This window comes from Rhineura floridana, chromosome 10, assembly GCF_030035675.1.
Source record: "Rhineura floridana isolate rRhiFlo1 chromosome 10, rRhiFlo1.hap2, whole genome shotgun sequence".
NCBI lineage: Eukaryota > Metazoa > Chordata > Lepidosauria > Squamata > Rhineuridae > Rhineura > Rhineura floridana.
The window spans coordinates 52378338-52403548 of NC_084489.1; the positions used below are offsets into that span (position 1 = coordinate 52378338).

Genomic DNA, 25211 nt, shown 5'->3' on the forward strand with positions numbered 1-25211 from the left:
CAGCTAGCTTCATAATGTGAGAATTAAAAACATTTGGATCACCATTCACTTGTTTACTTTTCTCACTATTGAGACCACTTCATATATTACTTTTTCATACATAGAAATTTAATCTTTGTATAGGAAAAAGTATTTTGTAAAATATGAAGGACAGTGGCTGCCCAGTCAGTATAACCACTGTACAAGATCTACTCAGCCACTGTAATTACCGTTTTGTTTTGAGTGCCCTTTTGTCTGGGTCTTGGTTCAGGTGTGTATCCAACTTTGATGTGCTTATGGAAGGGGTGTGCAAGTAGTGCCCCCTCAAGTGTGGAGGCTTGGACAAACATTGTGTTATGGAAAACCAAAGTCTGTGTGAAAGTACATATTTGAGAATGCCATCAGTGTAATCCTAAACACACTTAATAAATAATATCGAACTTGCACGTCACAAAATATATTACGGTCATGTCCATAAGCACCAGGAGGGTAGTCACCCAGGGGATCTTAGTCCCTCTGCTTTTTTGGGAGCAGGGTCCCTATGTCTCCAAGCATCCTACAGTCAGCATGAAAAGGGAGTGTGTTAGTCACTGAGAAGAGTCTTCTAATATGCTTCCTTCCCTTTCCTGCTGATTGGAGCCAATCAGAGTGAAAGGAGGTGAGTCAGCCACTGAGAAGACTCTTCTCAGTTGCTAACGCTCTCCACTTACATGCTGATTGGCTCCTAGAGATGTTTGTTGTTGTGAGAGAATGCATTAACAAAGATCTTAATCCAGGAGTAAAAAAGGGTGTATGTGGCTGCAACTATCATGAAGGGACTCTGCACTTCTGAATTTTCTACTAAACAACTGATAAATACCTATGTAACTTTGTGTCTGGAGACTTATTATTAAGAATCACTTTCCATAATTGTAAGGAGGTATGTCCACACGCATGCATCCCAGGCACCTAAATGAGGGGTGAGAGCAGCATGGGGACATAAGCAGATGTCTTAGACCAGGGGTTCCCAAACCTTTCTTCTACATAGACCACTTGAAAATTGCTGAGGGTCTGAAAGTATCTGAAAATTTACTATGGGCATATACAAGATAATTAACCCCCATTAGTGATAACAGCAAGAATTTGGGCTGTGCGTATGATATTGTAATTTAAAGGTGTAATTTTAATTTTGCTAGTTGTTTATGTCACTACTATTGCCATTACATTCAGTGATATATGGGAATTATGATTTACGAGTAACATTAGTACAAAAAACATTACTAAGGATTCTGTATGGTCTGGTACGGTACGAGGTCCATGGGGGTGACACCATGAGTTACCGCACTGGGTGACACCAACCCTAGTGACGCCACTGCCTCTGCCTCTGCCTCCTTTTCTACACTAGACCAAGTCTTCCAGCCGAGAGATGGAGGTCGTGAGCGAGCAATGGGTGCGCAGTCGAAAGACGCATTTTCCCCATTCCACCCCGCGTGTCCCAGCGACCTTCTAGTTCGCCTCCAGCCTGGGGGTCAAGCAGGGCACGAAGGTGGAGCTTTGCGTCTTCGCTCAGGGCGGATTCCCGCAGGTGGGAGGCGCTCCGGAGTTCAGGCTCCCGCGGTTTAAGTTAAGGCTCTGGCAGAGGAGGGGAAAAAACTGCTTGTTGAACTTGCCGGCCGACGGTCGCTTCTTCACCGTTTCCCAGACTACTGAGGCTGAGCCATGGGGAAGCTGCTGGCGCTCGCTATCGTCGGGGTGCTTGCCGCGTTGATCGGAGAAAGGCTGATGGGATTTCGGTAAGTGGCAGCCGCAGCTACATCCTAAACTTGTTTATTGCGAAGTAAACCCCGGGAGGAGGAGTCCCTTAAGGCTCACTCCGGTAATCCATTGGTTTCAGAAGGTGTCGGCGCGCTTTACTCCGCATGGGATCGGGCTGCTCTTGGGTTTCGCACTGTCGTCTTAACCCCGTTTAGGGTGGATGGAGGGAGGACACGGTGGGTAAAGGAAGACGCAGGCTATCGATGTGTCTGTGCTCTTTGGGTTAGAGCGAGCATCTACGGTTTTACTAGTCCCCCCCCCTCCAAAAGTGCAATCTTATGCATTCAGTGGTGCGATTTACTCCCAGGTAAACGTGGGCAGGAACGTAGTCTCAAGCGTGTTCAGAACTTGTCCGCTTGAAGGCTGGAAGCCTATGCCCTCTTTCCGGGCCGTGAAAGCTGCATGAGGCTTGGAGGGGGCGTCCTCTTCCATTGCACGTTTTGAAGCCAAAGCAGTAACATGTCTTTAAACCCCATTGGATCGGGGGTAAAAAAAAGAAAAGAAAAAAGGAACGGTTTGTTGGACGTGGGATCCAAAACAGAGCGAGCTGGGTACTTTCCCGGCCCAGAACGCTTTTTAAAAAATTATACAAAGGAGGGGAGTGTTCAGGATGAGCGGCATTGTGAGACCACCGGAAAGGTTCCTCCATCGGTTAGATTAGAACCTGGTGGGAGAAACGCTGGCGGGAAAGGATTGCCCTGGAAGCCTCGAACCTTTGGCAACAGCGTCTTGATACCCCCTCAAGCTTCCGTGCCTCCTAATAAAGTGGGCAGGCTTGGGTGCGTGCATCCCATTCCTGCTGTGGGCGGAATAGGCCCTGGGGGTTTCTTTGTTTCCATGCTGATGGAGGAGGGGTTGCTTAATCCGTTCCCTGCCAACAAATCTACATCCGTTTGTGGCCCCTGGTGGTGCACTTGTCTTTATTGGAATCTTGCTTTCACTCTGGCTCAACCCATGCATGATGGCAGCGGAGAATCCTGTCACGGAGAATCCTGGGAACTGTAGTTTGTCAAGGGTGCTGGGAATTGTGGCTCTGAGAGGTCAGCACCCTTAATAAACTACAGTTCCCAGGATTCTTTGGCAGAAGCCATGCCTGTGAAAGTGCTATAAGAGTGCTTTAAATGTGTGGTGTGGATAAAAATGGAAATGGACTGCCTTCAAGTCGATCCCGACTTATGGTGACCCTATGGATAGGGTTTTCATAGTAAGCGGTATTCAGAGGTGCCTTCCTCTGAGGTTGAGAGGCAGTGACTGGCCCAAGGTCACCCAGTGAGCTTCATGGCTGTGTGGGGATTCGAACCCTGGTCTCCCAGGTCATAGTCCAACACATTAACCACTACACCACACTGACTGTCATGTGGTGTGGATGTGACTGCCTGAATTCTGTATTAAGCTGTGGGTGGGGCAGTGGGAGAAAGGTGTGGCTGTTTTTTTTTGAAGAGCAAAAGGAGCATTATGGATGGGCACACCAAACCTTCTTTTAAACTTATTTCCTCACACTGTTTTCATTTCACAAGATTCCAGTGCTGGAAGTGGGCCCCAGTGGACAAAAATCGCTAGTTTCATATTTCACATTATTTTGGAGGGCTATGCTGTAGTTACTTATTGTGTACTTTGTCTTGTGCTTGGAGTAATAAGACTTATGTTTTTGTAGCGGGACAAAGATTGTGAAATCTTATCCTTCTGGATGGTACATAAAAATGTAATTTAAATTGATCTTGAAACATGAATCTATTTTTGATACACGAGCAAACACTTGAGTAATCGGCCTGTTAACTGGAGTGTTTTAGTCCTCTGGGCTGGGGGAAGGGGCGGAATCTCTGTTTGCTTGTTTTTATTTTTCACCCTCTGTTTTTGATCTGCAGATGCTTTGTTCTGTGATACTCCACGTAATCTGACAGGAATATCTTTTGATTACTCTCAGTGTTATGCAAGTCTCGTCAATAGCCAATGGGAGCCAGGAGTTTGTTCCTGGTTTTAGCCAGGAGTTTGAAACAAATGCTGATGAAAGTTAAAGAGGAAAGCACCAAAAGCAGGACTACAGCTGAACATCAAAAAGACTAAAGTAATGACAACAGAAGAGTTATGTAACTTTAAAGTTGACGAGGACATTGAACTTGTCAAGGATTATCAATACCTCAGCACAGTCATTAACCAAAATGGAGACAATAGTCAAGAAATCAGAAGGCTAGGACTGGGGAGGGCAGCTATGAGAACTAGAAAAGGTCCTCAAATGCAAAAATGTATCACTGAACACCAAAGTCACGATCATTCAGACCATGGTATTCCTGATCTCTATGTATGGATGTGAAAGTTGGACAGTGAAAAAAGCAGATAAGAGAAAAATCAACTCATTTGAAATGTGGTGTTGGAGGAGAGCTTTGCGGATACCATGGACTGTAAAGAAGACAAATCATTGGGTGTTAGAACAAATTAAACCAGAACTGTCACTAGAAGCTAAAATGATGAAACGGAGGTTATCATACTTTGGACACATCATGAGAAGACAGGATTCACTAGTAAAGACAATAATGCTGGGAAAATCAGAAGGGCGTAGAAAAAGAGGAAGGCCAAACAAGAGATGGATTGATTCCATAAAGGAAGCCACAGACCTGAACTTACAAGATCTGAACAGGGTGGTTCATGAGAGATGCTCTTGGTGGTCACTGATTCATAGGGTCGCCATAAGTCATAATTGACTTGAAGGCACATAACAACAACAACAAAATGACTGCTGTAGTCCTCCACAAAATTACTTGTTAGGATCTCTTGACTGCAAGTGCGTGGAACAAGGCAGCCAAATTCACCAGCCCTAAACACTCTTGCTTTAAAAGAAGTCCCATTTATTTTGTTTGGAGCTCACTTTTGTGTATACTTGGGTTAGCTAGAATCCTAAAGCCCTCTTTCTATCCCACATTATTACATGTGGCAGAAAATAAACAAGAGTAACTAGGAATTAAGAAGTCAAAGATGGCCAGTGTGGTGTGGTGGTTAAAGTGTTGGACTAGGACCTGGGAGACCAGGGTTCAAATCACCAATCAGCCATGAAGCTTCCTGGGTGACCTTGGGCCAGTCACAGTCTCTCAGCCTAACCTACTTCACAGGATTGTTGTGAGGATAATATGGAGAGGAAGGAGAACTGTGTACGCCACCTTGAGCTCCTTGGAGGAAAAATAGGATATAAATGTAATGATAAAAATAATCTTTTACTTGTGTAATTATGGATGGCAATGAGCGTTTTCCTTTTTTTAAAAAAGAACAAGGAGATAATTTAATCTGTTACACATTTTGGGTTTGACAGAGAAATATAAAGCATTTCATTGCTTAGCAATGTGCATAAGTGTACTGTTGTCATAGCTAGAAGCAAAGTAATTCAAATAGCTGATCATCTGTGATGTTTCACGCTCAGTTACTCAGTTGCAAATTGTAGAGGGAGCGCACAGACTGTCTTACGGAAGGAAGATATTAAGCAAATACCTGAATATTTGTGTTACCAATGAGAGGTTTAGCAACCCCTAGCGTGTATTCACAGGAAACAAAAAAGAAGTTCTGCAAAATCCTTCCTATTGAGGATGAACTGTATCAAAACACAATAAACGTAATTAAGTCTTCATGTGGAGCTGAATAGTGTTTCTGCAGTACAAAATCTGTTTAAAATGATTAAGATTAAAAACATTCCTAACTGGGGAGACTATGACATCTGAAATGTCAAACACACTTGCATGGCAGCAGATCTCACTGCTTTCTGTGGAACTTACTTCCAAGTAAAGCATGCACTGAATCTCAGATTAAAGTATCAAAATGTATTGCCAAAAGGCTGTATATTCCATTTGTTCAAACTGTTTGCTGTTTTCCACTTATTTGCACTTTGGCAAGAGGGCTCTGCACTGTAAGCCTGCTGTGATGCAATCTTGCTGATGCAGCAAAAAAGTGGAGATAGGGAATTTCTTTAAAGACTGGGGTGAAGATATAGTAACTGCTACCTAGCTTCTACCATGGAATGGAGGATGGACAACCGTGGTTTGGTCGGCTGTATTCCATTATTGTTGTCTTCTGAGAAGATAGTAGTGAAGGAATCTCTGGGAGTGTTTTTTCTGAAATATTTATTGGGACATCATCAGAGATTCCTGCTTGAGCTAGAGAGGGTAATGAATGCTACTCAGTGTACAGACATGCATTGTTCAGGTTTTGCTTTGGAAACCTAGGTGGGCAATCTTTTGCTCATCTTCAGGTGACCAATTTACTGAACAAAAGATAATGAAGGAATCTTCTCTCTGGCAAAATGGACTCCTGACCCTTAGAGGGTTTTTAGGGGAGGGTGCTTTGGTCTTTCCATGGACTGTGCAGCTTGGTTTGCTTTTGGGATTCATCTGAAAGTAATGGCTTTGCAGATGCGTTGCCAGCAGTGGCATTCTTAAGTAGCTCTTTGCTTTGTGACACCCCATGCTTGGATTGTGTAAACATGATCACAGATGTTCATGGGCCATCTAGTCTTGCAACAGCAGGAGTGGGGTGCGTTGGCTGATTTGGCACCTCAAGCAAATTTTTCTCTCTTCCCTCCCTGCAGGTCCCACTGATTTTGGCACCAGTGTGGCAAAACGAAAAGTTTAAAGCACTCTTATGCCACATTAACAGCCGTGGCTTCTCCCAAATAATCTTGGGAACTGTAGCTAACTGTCTCCTAACAACTCTCAAAACCCTTAACAAACTACAGTTCCCAGGGTTCTTTGGGGGAAGCCATGACTGTTTAAAGTGGTATAAGATTGCTTTAAATGTATGGTGTGGATGTGACCAAAGTAAAAGTAGAGACAGTGCTGGGGTGAGAGGAGCCCAGTGCCCTGAGGGGGCTGAAAATCGACCCCTCCCTGGTCATCAGATTGGTTGAGGAGTGGAGAGGGGGATGATAACCCTCCTCAGCTAGTCTGCATGGAGTGGGGGCTGCCTGCATGTGTTGTGTGGGAGACTGGCCACACCCACAGATGACATTTGGCCCTTGAGGATTGGCCAAGGGTGAATGTGGCCCTCAGGCCAAAACAAGGTCACCTATCCCTGATGGGAACCATATATTGACATCTGTATAGCCAATTCCTTACTGAAATCTCTAGGGAAGAAATTCCACATTCCTTGGCCAAACTGAATGAGGAAGTGTTTCCAGCAATGCACCTTATGTGGACAGTTTGCTGGGAAGCTATCCTGTGCAGGCTCCATTGGGGTGGATGGTAGCACAAGGTTGATAGCACTCTTGTGTAACTTCCATTCATTCAATTGGGGCAGGAGATCTTTCCAGTGGGTGGTACCCTGAGTTTTCACTGCTGTAACTTCAGCCCGTTGCTTCTTGCCTGTCCTTTTGGTGCACTGATAAAACAATTGTTCCATCTGTGCTTTAGCAATCTCTTTAAATATTTGAGAAGCTTTCCTTTAAACTTTGGGCTGCCCAAGGTAAACATTTCCCAAGTCTTTCAGTGTAGTCTGTTCCAAGTCTGATTCTATGCATGTCAGTCTAGTGTACAGTGTTGTTGTTTGTTAGACTTGCTAGCCTATTATGCAAAGGTCTCCAAGTGACTTGCAGCACATTATAAATATAAATATAAATGCTTAATATCACAAAAAACAGAACAACCAACCCCCAAAACATCCACTGGCAGCAGGCTAATAACAAAACGACATCATCTATGTCGATTAGAGCCAGAGTGTTAGAGTTAGGCTTGGGGGACCTTTTTCATCTTTGCTTTGGCTACAAAACTCACCAGGTGACCTTGGATTAGCCACTACCTCTGAGCCTAACCAACCTCATAGGGTTGTTGTGTGGGGGATATTGTATGCAAACCTGGATTCCTGGGAGAAAGTGTGGGATATAAATGCCATTTTCCCTGGCGCTGAAGTAAATGTGCATTTGATTACAGACATTTTTAAATTTTTTTTGCTAATTTCTGAATTATCTTTAGTTGATTGCTACCTCTCAAAAGTGTTAAGACCAGTGGCTGCAGTTTTCCCTGTGCCAAAATTCAGCCGACACAGCCCCCCAATGTCAATGGTTTCTCTTGTGCATTGGTGTCAAAGTGCCAGTTAACTGTGGCCTTCCATTTCCCAGGGTATTTCCTGTGAGACAGTCAGTACTGCATGAGCTGTCCAATTTTGGATGTGATTCCTAATCACCACATGAGCAAAAACTTGTGCTGCAATAAGATGTTATCACTGCTGCCAAGCAGTGATGTGGGATTTCCTGGAAATTTTTGAATTTGCATAACTTGCATTGGAAAATGTTCAGTTTGCATTAGAAAATTTGCTGATGCCCCAGAGAATGGTTTAATTTAGCGTGTTTGTTTTACTTGTATTTAGCAAGCAAAGCTAAAAACTTTGAAACTGTCATGATTGCCTGATATTTGTTTGCAGTGGACATCCATTCATTGTTGTTAATGAATTTATAAAACCGATAATTTTATGTGGAAAATTTTCTGGAACATTTTCTGCCCTACATAACTGCCACCAAATGACATAGTGCTATAAAGCCTTTTTTAAAAGTTCCTTAATACGCTCTGTTGATGGAACAACATTGTATGAAAGCTAAGGGGGCACGTGGCTGATTCTCCAGTGGTTCTTAGCATGAGGTATAAGAAGTGACTTGCAACTGATGATCTCACCACCTTTTTCAAAGCTTCCAAAGCGTACTTTGCATGGCACACAGTGTATTCCTTGAAGCACTGTGAAGTCAACACTGATGGTGTTGCTAGTCTAATGGAGGGGGCTGGGACAGGGTGGCACCACAGGAGCTAGGGAGTTTTCTTTGCTGCTGGGAGCTTCGCACCAGATCTTGCACTCTTCTGCTTACCATGCTACAAATGTTCAGGAAAGATAACGACAGATTGGGGTGTGGTACTATCATGTCCTAAAACCATTGCGTTCTAAACTGTTCCGCTTGTTGAGTCATTTGCTTCAGAAATGCTTTCTGTTCTAGATGCCAGAATTGCATCTGGGTCTCCTTAAAATGCCAGCAGCTCAGTGGTGGCTGGACATATGGGGCACTGCCCCACCAACCTCAGTCTGTCCTCAGCCAGTCCCCACTTGTCTGCCTTCTTTCTTACCACCAAGCCAGGAATTGGCACTGCCTATCAGCTTCCTCCTCCTCAGTCTCAGGCCACATCCACACCAGACATTTATTCTACTTTACACAGTCATGGCTTCCCTCAAAGAATCCTGGGAAGTGTAGTTTGTGAAGGGTGCTGAGAGTTGTTAGGAGACTCCTATTCCTCTGACAGATCTCCAATGTCCAGAGTAGTCTGCCACTCTTCCCAAAGAATTCTGGAGATTGTAGCTCTGAGAGGGGAATATCAGTGTCCTAAGAACTCTCAACAGCTCCTCACAAATTACACTTCCCAGCATTCTTTGGGAGAAGCAATGACTGCTTAAAGTGGAATAAATGTCTGGTGTGGATGTGGCCTCAGTATCACCCCTTGTAGAACTCAGCGGGGAGGAGGATGGGAACAAAAGTAGAATTAGTTGGCTCTGCCTGTCATTGGCTCTGGCTCCAGTGACTACGGGCTCACTGTTTTCTGCCTCACCAGTCCCAATGGGGACCAGCTACTACTGCAGCAGTTCATACAGTCATGAAATAACAGAGGGGCGGATTAGATCTTTGTTTAGGAAATGCTGGGTGTCCGTTGTATTTACTTATCTACAGCACTGATACCCTCTCTTGGGGTGGTTTACAAAAAAGATCGAAGGTGGTCCCTGCCCTTAGGTTCACAGTATAAAAAGACATCACACATGAGGAAGAAAGGAATGGGAGGAAAGAGGGGAAAGCAAGCTCAAGCAGAAGCTGTTAAATGTCCAGCCAGTGTCAATGGCAATTCGGGCCAAGGGGACAGGGCAGCTTCTGCTGCACAGTTCTTCCCTCAGACAGCTGACTTGATTGTACATGATTAGCTGCCAGACGATGATGACTGGTTTTTGTTGAAACACTTTAGACATGAAATAGCGAATGAGGCATGCAGATGACGCCCTAGTATTTCAGGCTTTAATCCTCTATCCATTTAGCTGTGAGTAAACTCCACTGAACTCCATGGGATTTACTTTTGAGTAAACCTGTCTAGGATTGCTCTGTAAGAGTTTAGGGATATTTTGATTAAGCATACAGTTTATATTATATTTAAACTGGGTAGGGGTGGGGAGTCAACTGGAAGTAGGGAACGTCCAGTTTTGGACAAAGAAGATGCGAGTCTTTCAGATGGGATAGGGTAGAATTTGGCAATGAATCCACTGGAAAGGCCTTAGGAAGAAATGCATGTGCCAAAGCCCCTTGGAGAGGGACACAGTTGTAAAGGTGTTGTATGCCAATACTTGGCATCTTTGGGCCAAGGTACCAGTTCTGGGAAGCAAAAGCAGGAGAGGGCTCTTGCCTTCATGCCCTGTGAATGGTCTTCCTGGAGACATCTGGTTGGTCACTGTAGGAAGCAGGAGGATGCTGGCCAAGGTGGACCTTTAGTTTGATCCCATGTGCCTCTTCTTACGTTTTTACATATTTTCCATTTGCCAAATTGCTATGGGAGGAATAAACATATTTATTTATATGTTCTGCCTCCATAGGTGGAGGCGGGGTACTGCTGCCTAATAGTTGCTGGAAACTGCAGGAGGGGAGAGTGCTCTTGCGCTCAGGTCCTGCTTGTGGGCTTCCCAGGGCATCTGGTTGGCCATTGTGAGAACAGGATGTTGGACTAGGTAGGCCACTGGCTTGATCCAGCAGGCTCTTCTTATGTTCTTATATTTAACATTTTAAGATAATGTGTATATTGACTTTTTCTTTTCCAGACATAGAATGTGTGCCTCGCGAGAACTGAAACCAAAGCGCCTTCCAAATTGCCACCTTATTAAAGGAATTGGTAGGTCTGTTGTATGCTTTGTTGGAACTGGTGTCCTGTGAATTTATTGTCTGCACCTGTTCTGTGTGTGCTGAAATAAGTCCTTCTATGTCCAGTGAGGAATGCAAGAAGTCAGATCATTGGTCCGTTTTGCTCGGTGTTGTCTACACTGATTGGAAGTGACTCTTCAGGGTTTCAGGCAGGGTCGTTGTGCCTGGGACCTTCTGCATGCAAAGCAGTTGCTCTACCACAATATATATATTAGGGTGTGTGTATGTACGAACACTCCCCCACCACTATAAAGAGACTTAAAGGCAAGCGAAACCTTCTAGCACAACCATCTTCCCAGTCTTTGTACAGTGTTTTGTTTTTAGTGCTGCTTAATTAATATTGTTATAACAAATAGCATTTTTATGGAATTGTGCAGAAAAGAGCAGATATTGACTCTATGGGCTGGTTATGTGAAATGAGTAACTGAGGAGGGACCTTAGCTCAGTTAGTTGGGCATATGCTGTGCATGCCTAAGGCCCCAAGTTTGATCTCCACTTAAGGTAGGAGGTGATGCAAAGCACCACTTCTGGAGACCCTGAAGAATCATCCCAGACCATTGGCCATGCCGGCTGGGGCTGATGGGACTCCTGGAGGGCTACAGGTCAGCCCCTCTCCCTACTAGGCAGTACTGAGCCAATGGCCTGACTTGGTATAAGGCAGCTTCCTTTGCTTTTTCCTTCTTTTCTTTACTTAGATGCATACTTGAAATCCAGGGGAATTGGCATACTCTGTAAATGTCCTTTCTTAAAGCCATCAGAATACCAACTTAAACCTATGCTGTGTGGGACACACCCTCAGATCTCCTGGTAACATGCTTCAGTCAAGGGCAGATCCTGGAGACTTTCAGAAAATTAGCTGATGCACAATTCACTTGAGAAATGTTGAGTGGGCAAAATCCCAGCTCAGGTTTCATTGATGTTATTATGTAATAAATGTAAATGTGATGTTGCATTCTGTGAAAGTGGGTGCATGCTGGAGCTGGGGAAGATTTTTAAATATATATATATATATATTGGGATGGAGCACTAGTTCTTTTCTTTCTAAACTAGCATTCCTCAACCCTGCACTCTCCAGATGTTCTGAACTACAGCTCCTTTTGCCCCTGACCATTGGCCATGCTGGCTTGGGCTGAAGAGAGTTGTAGTTCAAAACACCCAGAGGGCACCAGGTCCTGGGGAAGGCTTCTCTCAACTGTAGTTCTTGTAGAGCTGGTCTGAATGTTGGTGCAACTGTTGCAAGCTTAACTTAAAGTAAGGGTTCAACAGTAAGTTTCTCTTTTGTGGCTGAGGGCAGCTGCAAACTCTTTGGAGCAAGCACATTGTTAGTGTGTGCATTGGTATTGCCATTGATATACCCTGTGCCTGGGGATCCTGGACCTTTCAAGGTTTCTACACACATGCACCTGGATACATGTTCCCTCATTTTCCACATTTGCTAGGGAAACACTAATCTGCACACAGCAGTTGTGCTTGCCACACTGTATTCATTTTTGTTACATTTTTAGCTTTCCTCCAAGGAGATGAGGGTGGCATACAATCTTCCACCCCCACCCCCTTTTTAGCCTCGCAACAACTCTGTTGCGAGAGTGTCCAGTGTCACCCAGTGAGTATACACAGCTGAACAGATCTGAATATAGATCTTCCCAGTTTTGGTTTTGACATTCAAGCCATTACAGGTATGGAGCTGCCCTGAGTGTTCTGTCACTAGGGTGAGCTACATCTGGCATGAGTCACTTTCAAGTCAAAGGTTTTACATAACAAATCATTCCTGTCAATAACAGAACACTGAACTATTTTAAGCACTGTGGTTTGTATAGCATGAATTGATATTTAGGTGCCCGTTTTCCCCCCTGGCAAAAGCAAAGTAATTTATTGTGCCTTTTCTGTTAAAAGCTACCAGACTTCCCATTCCCCTTATTTTGGAGGGCAGGTTCAGTTCCTGGGTGTTTGAAGCTTGACAAACAGGGGGCTCACTGCCTAATTAGTGTTGTTGTGTCTGCTTTGCACAGAATCCTGACGATTAGATGCAGCCTAAGGGGATTCTCAATGTGCATGTCCTGCCTCTCATAGGCTAGGGGAGCCCATTGAAGGTGCTGAGTTGGCACTGCTGAAGGGTGGCATTTTGGGCACACTGGCCTGTTTTCTTTCTACAGCAGCCTTTCCCAACCAGTGTGCCTCCAGATGTTGTTGGACCACAACTCCCATCAGCCTCAGCCAGCATTCCCAATGGTCAGGAAAGATGGGAATTGTGGTCCAACAACATCTGGAGGTACACCGGTTGGGAAAGGCTGTTCTAGAGCATAAATCAAGCGAGAGGGAATGGTATTTGTGCACGGTAGAGCCATGAAAGTTGTGTGCTTCCAATACCAGCGCAGAGCGAGCATCCCAGCAGGCGGAGTGAAACCAGTGCTTCATAAGAGACTTGACCAACCCCCTCTTTTCTTAGCTAGCCTCTCAGTCATTCCTCTCATTGCATTTTTTTTTTTTGTGGAAGGGTGAAGATCTCCATAGCAACAGAGCCTTTTGCAGCTTCCAGTCACAGATAAAAAAGCATGCATTGTTGGGCAGCTTGTTGCCTTTGAATTTCTCTCTCTCCCAGCATGAGGTTCTGAGTTACATTTCAGTTGATACGGTCACATGGGAGGACAGCACCACAACACCATAAGTTTAATTTTATACGTGTGTGTAAGGCTCAGGGGTGGGGTGGGGGGACGTTGCTTGTTTGTAAGAGCATCAAAATGGTTCCCCATTTTAAAACTTGCATCTTGGAGACAAGACAAAATAGTAATTGGGGTGCAAGGTTGAGATCTTTTTGAATGATTGGAATATATTGTTGAACTTTGGTAATGCCTCTTCCCTGTCTAGATGGAGACCTGTAGCGTGGGGTTTAGCAAGCTCTTATTTTTTTCCCATATGCTTGGAATGCAGTCAAGTATACAAATGTGAGAGTCCATTGCTCCACCCTCTTTTGCCTCTGGCTGCACCCATCACCGACATGTGGACCCCAAAAGATTGTCCAAGAAGGAATACAATGCTTGAGCTGAAATAGGTTCCAAACCCCTGATGTAGCCCCTGCATGAAATTTTTAGGTGGTATCACCACCAAAGGGCTGTATCAGTTGAACAAGTTCTAATTATCCTCATAGAAAGAGCCGGGTCTTTCTGTCCCTCACAGGTTCTATAAATAATAGGGCATATGTTTTTCCTGTTGGTTTCTTGCTCCTCTGTGTTTGATTATATATGAGTTTTTTTCTATAATGCCTATATCTTCTGTCAGAGCAACCACTGGTGGTAAAAACACCACAGTGGCTAGAACTGTGCTGTGTGTGAGAGTTTTTATGCAGTTGGTGGTCAGAAATAACATCATATTCCCCTGGATTAAGGTTGCAAATTCAGTTGAACTTTTAGGACTTGCCAATGAAGGTGCAAAGGGTTCAGCTGTAAATATCCACAGCTAGAGGGTGTGACCCACAACTGCACTGTCCTGGTAGCTCCACTACCATTTTCTTTTTGTTCTCTTTTACTTTTTTTGAGTGTAGTGAAAGATGGAGATCTTTGGAAGATGGAAAAAATGGAGGAGCAGAGAGCGAAGGAAAAAGATGGGCATATATAGTAAAAAACAAGAATTAAAAATCAGTCCAATGTTTCAGTTTGAGGCTAAGGATTCTTATTGTTATATTGCTTACATGGCAGGATAGGTTCTGGATCTGGTAAGGATGAAGACTACTGAGCTAAGGTTTATAAAGCGCTTTGTTTACCAGAAAGTTATGGAATTGTTACATGGGCTTTCTGTATCTCTGTGGCAGAGCACCTGCTTTGCATGCAGAAAGTCCCAGGTTGACTTCCTGGCATCTTCTGGTAGGGCTGGGAAAGACTCTTCTCTGAAACCCTGAAGAGCTGCTGCCAGTCAGTGTAGACAATACAGAGCCAGATAGACCAGTGGCCTGACTCAGTATAATGCAGTTTCCAGTGTTCTACAGTTTTAAAAGAAACGCCCTTGTACTCTACTGTACTAGCGTCTCGCATGGATGTTCCTGAGATTTCTCTTTCTCTTTCCAGAGGCGGGCTCAGAAGATATTGACATACTTCCTAATGGTCTAGCTTTCATTAGTTCTGTAAGTTATCACAGCCATATTTTCTTCTCTGACATGCAGAATGTTGTGTTTGAGCTCAGGCTAGATCTATTTTTTTCCTTGCTATTAACAGAGTACCTTTAACCCCTTCTGAAATTTGACAAGACAAAATGTAGTGATTAAAGGGTGCAAGTTTGGTTTTGAGGATTAGTTTACTAATTAAATCAGCTATGGTGTCCAGAACAGAACTTATTAGCCTTTTGCAAAATACATACCAGCCTGCTAAAAGGCAAATAGCCATGTAGTAGACAAGAAAAAAAAACAGCCTTCTACCAAATGGACTAGTCAGCCTATGTGGTTTCAGAACAGACCACAGAGGAAGGAACTAAGGGATGGAGCAATCCATCCAGGGGTGGAATTTAGGGTGGGCCTCAACAAACCTGGGATACATAGTTATTTCAAAGCAGAGGTGGCTAAGCCTGTGGTCCTCTGGATGTCACTGGATTCCAGCTCCCATCAGCCCCAACCAGCACAGCCAATGGTCAGGGACAATGGCAGTTCTGGTTATGCACCAGCTGGGCCCCCCAGCTTAGCTATCCCTGTTTTAGAGGGTAGGCCCACCCTCTCTAATTATTATCACTTTGGAGGTCTCAGTATTTCACCTTTTACTTGTGTGGGGTTAACAGAAAACAATAGAAATAGAAAATTAACTTCTAGTTTTTCAATTTTATTTTAATCAGAAATACACACACATTCACACCATTAAATAGATTCAGTAATAGGCAAAAAAACCTTGCGGTTTAAGAACTTACCTATAGCCCACAGATATTTCTATTAAACTTTAAAAAGCAGGGAAATTGGGCAGCTATAGTGAATGCACCAGGGGAGCAGGAGACCTGACCTCCTCTCTGAGATATTGTACTGCCCTACAAATTTGTCAAAAAGCAAACATAATATGGTTTGGTCTTTCACAGTCCAATCCATTTCCTGTGTAGCTTGGAAGAATTTGGTAACATGTGCCTCTGAGCATCTCTAAAGATGGAGAACTATATTTTTGTATGTTTGTTGGTGTTCTTACTTTCCTGTGTTACTAATGTTTCTACAGAGAATCTAATCTAGAAAAAAATATTTCCCTCATTATTCATCCTAGACATCTGTGTCAAATTTATTTTTAATAATGTCAAAGCCTTGTTATTGGTCAATGTCATATGATGGTGAAGACAGCCTTTTGTGTTTCAAATCGGAGGTTATGCTCTATTTCTATTTTGGGTGCATTAACACCTGAATCTGAAACTGCAGTTTGATGTAAAATCAGACTGATTACATTATGTTGCTAATGAAGCAATGACTCTAGCTGTTGGAAAAAACAAACTTAGCCTGCCCAAGATACATGTTTTCAGCCTGCTATGTTTAAATGGCTTCAATTAAGCAAGGTGGGCATGGTCAATTAAAAACATAAAGCACACCAAGAATTTTGCTAGAATATATTTCTCCTCCCACTGTTTTATCTTGTGCAAACTGAGACACTCCTGAGGTCCACTGGAGACTATTCTGCAGAATAGTCAGTGCCATTATTCCACAATTATTTTTGGACTTTTTTAAGTGTAAATTTTGCAAAGTGTTGCTGTACTTCACATATTCACAGAAATAGAAGCAAAATAAAATGATTTCCTATAGGAAATGTCACTAAAATTACAAAGGAAATCAGACATATTTAAAGTGACCATCTGAACTATATCAACTGTCTTAATAATGTTGCTTCCTCCCTGTAAAACAAGATAAGCAGAGCACTCGACTTCTTTCTATTATTTGGGCTGATTGCAGGTGTTGCCACCACTCACCATATGCTCAGAGGCACGTGTTACCAAATTCTTCCAAGCTCCACAGGAAGTGGATTGGACTGTGAAAGACCAACCTAAATTGTGTTTGCTTTTTGACAAATTTGTAGGGCAGTACAATATCTCAGAGAGGAGGTCAGGTCTCCTGCTCCCCTGGTGCATTCACTATAGTTGCCCAATTTCCCTGTTTTTTAAAGTTTGATAGAAATATCTGTGGGCTGTAGGTACATTCTTAAACCACAAGGTTTTTTGCCTATTACTGAATTTTTCTGCTTTTTAATCTGGGAGGCAAGAAATGGGATCCTGTGGAAGCTTGCCGAGAACGGATTGATCATTTACATGCTTATTGAGTTCAGTGGGATTTACTTCCCTGCAATCATGCTTAGGATAGGTGAAACTGACCACAGGGGTTGGTGAGGGGAAGAGGGGGAGGGAGGGGAGAGGGAAGAAGGGGATGGGAGCAAGAGGGAGGGGAGGAGGACAGTTTTGATCATTTGCATGTTTATTGAGTTCAGTGGGATTTACTCCTGTGCAATCATGCTTAGGATAGGTAAAACTGTCTGGGGGGAGGGAGGGATAGCTGGAGTGGGCAGAGAAGGAGGGAGAAGGAAAGGGAAGGGGAGGAGGAAGGGAGAGGAGAGGGGAAGGAGGGGAAACCCAAATTGATCATTTGCATACTTATGCAAATTACTCCTGTGCAATCATGCTTAAGATAGGTAAACTGACCATGGGGAGGTGGAGGTGAAGGGGAGGGGACAAGGAGGGGGAGGGGATAGGAGGGAGGAGAAGGGAGGGTGGATTTGATCAGTTGCATACTTTTTGAGTTCAGTGGGATTTATTTCTGTGCAATCATGTTTGAAAATGGAAATGGACTGCCTTCAAGTCGATCCCGACCTATGGTGACCCTATGAATAAGGTTTTCATGGTAAATGATATTCAATGGTGGTTTTACCATTGCCTTCCTCTGGGGCTGAGAGGCAGTGACTGACCCAAGGTCACCCAGTGAGCTTCATGTCTATGTAGGGATTTGAACCCTCGTCTCCCAGGTTGTAGTTCAACACTGACCTGGGGGTGGGGCAGGGAGAGGAGGGGGAGGGGAGGAGATTGGGTGGGTGGGCACTGGGCAGAGGGGAAGCCCCTTTCCTTTCCAAAGGGAAAACATTGTGAATAGTATCGTGTTTTAGGGTTTCCCCCACCTTTTTATTCTACAGCTGGCACATGTAACCTCCCACCCGAATTTAAACCAAAGCTGTCACTGGCCACATCCAAACCAGAGCTTTATTTCACTTTAGACAGTTATGGCGTCTACCAAAGAATTCTGGGAAGTGCAGTTAGTGAAAGGTGCTGAGAGTTGCTAGGAGATGCCTTGTTCCCCTCACAGAGCTTCAATCAGAGTGGCTGATTGTTAAACTACTCTGACCTCTGTCAGGAGAATAGGAGTTGCCTCTCAGCCCCCTTCACAAACTACATTTCCCAGAATTCTCTGAGGGAAGCCATGACTATCTCACATGAAATCAAAGTCTGGTGTGGGTGTGGCCTCCTGATTAGGCAAGCCAAGCAGTTGTGAGTCTGGCTTTTAGAACACTGAGAGTTGGTTCTTACTGAGCATGCCCAACATTATCATTCAGTTCAATTCAAAATTTCTTAAATTAATTAAAAATCAGCCAGGCATTTTTTGAACTTTTAAACTGCAGAAGATAAAGCTCAGACTATGGGTCAAGGTCAGTAACAGGATTACAGGTCCTGTGTTGAACTTGGCTAATTTTGAATGAATTTCAACTGATTATGAGAACTCTGACAGAAAAAAGTCCAAAGGGGGTCTGTTTTCTTTCTCTCTCTCTCTCTCTCTCTCTCTCTCTCTCTCTCTCCTTTGAACTCTTGATTCTTTCTGACTGTTTTGTTTATCACCATGAAAATTGAGAGGGTTGTTAAGCAAGGCTTTGTTTTGAAATGAGCTTATGGGAAGCATCAGAATGTCATGGGAGGTATTTTCAATTTAACACTGCAGAATGTGAAAAATCCATACTAGCTATAGTATACAGCCACTCTCGTACTCTCGTGGCTGTATAATTACAGCAGACTCCAGAATGCCTCAGATTGTTTTGTTATATGTGTGGCTCACCTCTTGGCTTGGATGTTTAGCACTGAATCATGGCAGAATATTTATTTGTTAAATAATATGGAAACAGAGGAGGTAGATTAAAGCTAACATGGTGTAGTAGAGAGAGTGTTGGACCAGGGACCTGGGAGACCAGAGTTCAAATCTCCACACAGCCATGAAGGTCGTTGGGTAGCCTTGAAATGGGAAGGAGAAGAACTATATACACCACATTGAGCTTTATGTTGGAAATGTGGGGTATAAATGCAATAAATAAAAATAATAGTGAAGAGTTCCCAAGGACTGGTGGAATCTTGGATACCTGAACTAGGATGATTCTTGGAGGGTTATGAAATGTGAGTGGACCAGGCATCCTTGAAAGAATAATGGAAGCTCAGACTGCCTAGAGGTGCACTAGAGATAAAGATATTGAGGTGTATGTTCACAAACCAATGGCAGATTGTGGATCTTGCCACTAATCTTTATGGAATAGCCTTAGTTATTTCAGATATTTCTAAGCTGTTTTTCATTACTATAGCCTTCCCAAGGCAGCTTACATTAATAATAAATATACAATTTCATTAAAAGCAAACAGTATGATACACAATTCAAATCATAACAAAATATGTCCATTATAATAATTCAGTGAGCTCTGGAAAAACCTTCCACAGCAGCCTATACAATAAAATGTTTTTGTTTAAAGTTAAGGAAAAAATATGAGTTTTCTCTGAGACCTTCTTAGCTGTCCTATGACAAAAGGCCTGCTTTCTTTGGTTTTGAAAGGGCTTAAAATACCCTGGGCTTAAATCTTTTGCACCCGATAAAAGAGGAGAAATATTGCTGTTGGATTTAAAGGAGGATGATCCTCGACCAGTTGAGCTGAGAATCAACCATGGATTTGATCTGGCATCTTTTAACCCTCATGGGATCAGCTTATACATTGGCGATGGTAAGTAGACTTGCCCATAAGAAAATGCCATAAAATATTGTTGATTCTGTTTTATTGTTTCAAATGAATAATCGGCCTTTGCTCCACAAAAGGGGGGGGGTAGGATGACTCACAACAATAAAATTGCATGTGTATCCTTGAACTCATGTGGCCTCTGGAAGTTTGCCCAGAAAAGAAGGTAACCCTTGGGCTGAGAGAGGTTCCCCCTCCTTACTGTAGTACATGAAGGGGACTCATGTTGTTGGATGTGCAAAAGTGCATGAGTTCCCATGTGGGGTTCTGTCCTGTGCAATCATCTCTCTCTGCTATATCAGGAGATCACTAACTCGGGGCAAATGTTGAGAGCTGCTCTATTTTGCCATATAAGTTTTCCAAAGAGCGCCCATGTTTCATTACATGTTTTGTCAAATTCATTCAATTTTTCACTTTTCTCTAGATGATGCTGTGTACCTCTTTGTTGTAAATCATCCACGTTACAAGTCGACGGTGGAGCTATTTAAATTTGTGGAAGATGACAATTCTCTTGTGCACCTTAAAACGATCAAACATGAGCTTCTGGCAAGGTATATAATATCAAAAAATTCTCTCTCCTTTGACTTTTAAGGAGCACATTTTAAGTTATGCAAGGCATTCTGAGCAGTATACTGAACAGCGACTTAGTTGCAGTATGGAGAGATTCTGCTCAGTGTTCCAGATACTCTATTCCATTTCCCCTCAGTTTTCAGTTGATCAGCATTCCATGCTCACTGAGCATGCTCAGTCCTGATTGGGGTGTTCTGCATGCTTTAGTTTTGTATGTGCTTCTGGAAGCTTCAGGGTCCCCTCCTGTGTATGGATGGTGCCATTTCGGCTACCTAAGGCCTGGCATTCAGAACTGAGATCGCTATTCGTATGCACGATTATCATGTGAGTTGCAAATCCTAGTACGCAGATTTCTGCAAAGTAGTGCCCTTGAGATGTTCTGCATTCCAATTCTCATCGGCCCCCAGCCAGCATGGCTAATGGTCAGGGGTGATAGGAATTGTAGTCCAACAACATCTGGAGGGTGCCAGGTTGGAAAAGAGTGCTGGGATGTTTGAGAGAGATGGGTGGGAAATTGATAACGCCTATCTGACCATAAACCTTGTGATGTCTTTCATAAGTCTTGCTATGTCTATGTAGAGTAGCTTAGGCAACAACAGCAAGGGGGAAGGACCATAGCTCAGTGGTAGAGCATCTACCTTGTATGCAGAAGGCCCCAGGTTCAATCCCCGGCATCTCCGTAGGGCTGGGAGAGGCTCCCGCCTGAAACCCTGGTGAGTCAATGTAGACAGTACTGGGCTAGATGGACCAAATGGTCTGACTCGGTATAAGGCAGCTTCCTAGGTTCCTAACAATCTTTGTATTTACTCCTTTTTGTTTTTGTCCTAGTGTGAATGATATTGTGGCTCTGGGTCCTGACAGTTTCTATGCCACCAACGACCACTATTTCACTGGGATTACCTTGATGCTCTTGGAGATGTTCCTGGGTTTGGCCTGGACAAATGTTGTCTACTACAGCCCACAAGAAGTTAAAGAAGTGGCAGCAGGATTTTACTCTGCCAATGGCATTAACATTTCACCTGATGGGAAGTAGGTTTCATGTAGATGGCATGGCTTATATACTGTGAAGGTGTGAAGATGGTTTTTGTTTTAAAATATTAACATCCTTCCTTTTAGTTGGTACAGTCTACAAGGTGGCTAAACATAATTACAGGGAGGACAATCCAGATTTTTAAAATAGACAAAATGTTTAAAAAATTACAATAATTAGATCCCAAGAAATACCAGCAACACCCAGCAGCAAGGGGATCCTGGTGCTACTCTGATATTTCTGATAATTGCTCTGTCTTGGCACTGAAGTGCAAGTACCTTCAGAAGGTGCAAGTATCTGGGTAGGCTATTCCACAGTTTGGGTGAAACCACTAAGAAGGCCCTGTCCGTGGTAGACAACTGCTTTACCTCCATAGATGGAGACACCCAGATCAGAGTCTTGGAAGATGATGAGCAATTGGGGGCAGGCTTATATGGAAGATGGTTTAGTTTGTAATTCATCTGAGTAGGCATGCAAAGGATTATACTGCTGATGTTTAGATTGATTTATATGGGGTTATGTTTGAACTAGGTTTGGACACTGTCTGGTGGACTGTAACCCTTCTCTACTTGTGTGAGTTATTTGAACAGTTCTAGCAACTCAGAAGTGAAGAAGGTAGAGCACTCCTTGATTCTTTTTCAGATCAAGACTGTATGGAGGGGTGGGGGAGAACCTATCACCCTCCAGATGTTGGTCTCCAAACACCCCCCCCAACCCAGGCATCATGACCAATGGCCAAGGATGATGGTAGTTGTAGGCCAGCAATACCTGGAGTGTCATGGGTTCCCCACCCCTGTTGTATGGGAAGCTTTTCATGTCAGTTGGGGGACTAATTTGAGCTACAGGAAAAATGCCAAGCAATGCATAAGAACCTTCTGTGCCCACAGCACACCACCTTCAGTTAATGTGGGTGGCAGTGCCCACAATGGTTCTCCATTTGTCCCACTATTAAGTTTTCCAGAGCTATTTTTAGAACACTGTAGAATAGCAGAGTGTGGATTGGTTTTCCACTGATGTTTAAGCAGGTGCAGAGAACCTTGGGCCCTTCACATGTTGCTAAACTACAACTCTCATCAGCCCTAGCAAACCTGGCTAATGGCCAGGGATGATGGGAGTTTTCGTTCAGCAACATCTGGAGGACCAGAGGTTCCCCACACCTGCTTTAAAGTATTGCTACTTTCTGTTTCCTCTCCAAACGGATGATTTTAAAAATCTGATTGACATACTACTGTTCTTAGCTGCTAATCCTGCTTGCTTGTTTTCCTCAAATGTAATAACTAAGGTGCTAATGTCATACTTGACATCAATCTTAATGTGAAAATTAAGTGATGGTTTAACTTTTAAATGCACCAAATCAGTGTGAGCACTTGGGAATTTGATAAAGCCTCTTCCTCTCTCAATACTTTAATTTAGATATGTTTGTCAGAATTAAAAGAACTTTTTCTGAGATCATCTAAACTGAGGCTACCTTTCTCTTGTTGCATGAACAAGCCTTGGGCTAGTGTGCCTCTCCTCATCCTCCTTCCCTTCCCTCAGCAAATCAGATAGTGTTGCATCTGATTTTTTGTGTGTGCAAACCATGGTTTGGATGTAACAGCAAACTATCATTTGCCAAAAAAGGAGGAGGGAAGAGTGCATGAGCCTGCAGTGCCGTTCCAAACCACAATAACATGGTTTGATGTTAACCCACAATAACATGCCCTCCCAAGTATGGTGTAATACTAAGGATGGATATATTGAGAACTGCCTGGGTGGTTTTTCAAGGTAATTGTTTAGTGTTAGAAGAGTTTCTTTGTTATTTGGAGGAATAGACTGAGGAGTGGGGAATCTGTGACACTCCAGGTGATGTTGGACTCAGACTCCCATAATCCTCAGCCAGCGTTGCCAGCAGTCAGGGGTGATGGGAGTTGTAGGCCAACATATGAAGAACTAGAAGCTCCCCACTTGCCATATGTAAACTAACTTTTATCTTAGGATAGAGATTTTACTTCATTTAGGAGGACTACACAAATTAATATTCTTCCCCCCGCCCCATGCAAAAAAACCCAACCCTTCTCATGGCACTGATCTTACAGGTATGTCTTTAAAAGCTATTTAAAGCAGCACCATAAAATATCCCAAATATTTTAAGCTCCTCTTATGAATGAACACATGAAATCTTGCAGTGTGTTCCAAGCCAAAGTTATTATCTCATCTGTAACCAAAAAGCCATTCATGAAAGTGAGATTTTCACTCTCTTAATTTCATTTCAAGGTATGTCTACATTGCGGACTTACTTGATCACAACATTCATGTCTTCGAAAAGCATGCCAATTTGAGTTTAACTCCTTTGAAGGTAAGCCATGGCCTATTTGGGACAGTCTGATGCAGGTATGCTGAATATCTGAAATGAAACATGGACATTAGGCAGTTCTGTCTCACCCTCCCCCCCAGACACACACTACTGATACAGTTATTTGTGTTTATAACGTGTGTGCATGCATACCCATCTATTGCCTTTAGTAAATTTATATTGCTGGCACTTGGGGATTTTGTTACATGTTGACATCAGGGAGATGTTGGTGACACTTCCTGAAGGAGCTAGAGCCACCTCTGTTTAAGACCCATGTGTCTAGTTTAAGTTCTCGGCCAGAGCAGACCAAAATAGGCAAGCATGTCTTGGGGGCTTATGCTGGCCACTGTGCTACGGTCTAGGAATGGTGGGGTGGGGGAGAGGACACACAAGGGAATTGTGGGCTAAGGAAGAAATTGGCCAGAGCAGACCAAAATAGGCAAGCATGTCTTGGGGGCTTATGCTGGCCACTGTGCTACGGTCTAGGAATGGTGGGGTGGGGGAGAGGACACACAAGGGAATTGTGGGCTAAGGAAGAAATTGGCCAGAGCAGACCAAAATAGGCAAGCATGTCTTGGGGGCTTATGCTGGCCACTGTGCTACGGTCTAGGAATGGTGGGGTGGGGGAGAGGACACACAAGGGAATTGTGGGCTAAGGAAGAAATTGGTGAAACAGTGGCAAATGCCAATAGACATTCCCTAAGGCAACTTGTGGTCCTCCAGAAGTTCTTGGACTCTCAGCTCCCATCAGCTGCAGCCAGCAAGGCCAATGGTCAGGAATGATGGAAGCTGGCATCTGAAAGCATCTGGAGGGTGCCATGTTGCTTACCCCTGGCCTAAGGGAAGAAGTGTTTTCAACCGATAGAGTTGTTTGGCTGGGCACTATTCCTGGGGCATTTATTTATTTATTTTAAAGATTTATTGCCTGCTTTTTTGCCATCTAGGACTCAAAATTGCTCCATTCCCAAATGGAGTTGCCTAAAAGAGACAGAGGCAGCACCAGGGCACCTGCCTTTCTCTTAACTACTAGTCATCTGTTGGGGCAGTCAAATCTGTTGAGTTTATGATTACCTCCAGGTTGTCACTCAGTAGCTGAGCACACGCATAATACCCCAGGTTTAATCCTCGTCATCTCTAGGTAGGACTTGGAAAGGCCCCTGTGTGGAATCCTGCATAGCCACTGCCAGTCAGTGTAGACAGTACTAAGGTAGATGGAACAATGGTCTGATTCAGGAACGCAAGAAGCTGCCTTATACCAACAGCTGGTCTTTTGCAGGACCTTTATAACTCCAGTAGATGTCTCCTGTGTTCCTACCAGACTAAGGGAGAAAGAAAAAAAGCGTGTCCCCAGGCAAACATGCTAGCTATGAGGAAAGTAATTGTTTTCAACACTGAGTATGTCAACTGCAAGATTTACTTTTATGTTGTTTTATTTCTTCTGTTCAGTTTCTGTTCAATTTCTTCTGTTCCCTTAAGGTACTGCAGTTAGACACTCTAGTTGATAACATATCGGTAGATCCTTACACTGGAGACGTTTGGGTGGGATGTCATCCCAATGGCATGAAACTGTTCCTTTATGATCCAGAGAACGTTCCTGGTTCAGAGGTTAGTAGGAACTATTTTGGCAAAGTG

At 43.6% G+C, this 25211-nt stretch overlaps 1 protein-coding gene across 3 annotated transcripts in view; it reads left to right on the plus strand.

Moving 5' to 3' along the window:
* Positions 1–1376: 1376 nt before the first annotated feature.
* The window catches only part of LOC133365215 (serum paraoxonase/arylesterase 2-like), a 60561-nt gene continuing 36726 nt past the window's right edge, over positions 1377–25211 (plus strand). For 2 of the 3 annotated variants that reach the window (XR_009758128.1, XM_061586774.1), the window contains exons 1-8: positions 1377–1751; positions 10579–10649; positions 14737–14792; positions 19470–19635; positions 20072–20198; positions 21046–21246; positions 23501–23582; positions 25056–25184. Coding sequence is in view for 2 of the 3 variants with exons in the window: in XM_061586774.1 (XP_061442758.1) it covers positions 1678–1751; positions 10579–10649; positions 14737–14792; positions 19470–19635; positions 20072–20198; positions 21046–21246; positions 23501–23582; positions 25056–25184 (906 nt within the window). In the remaining variant the exon portion in view is untranslated. Of the gene's footprint in view, positions 1752–9781; positions 9810–10578; positions 10650–14736; positions 14793–19469; positions 19636–20071; positions 20199–21045; positions 21247–23500; positions 23583–25055; positions 25185–25211 lie in introns of those variants that run through there. The other variant, XM_061586775.1, reaches the window with a different exon arrangement.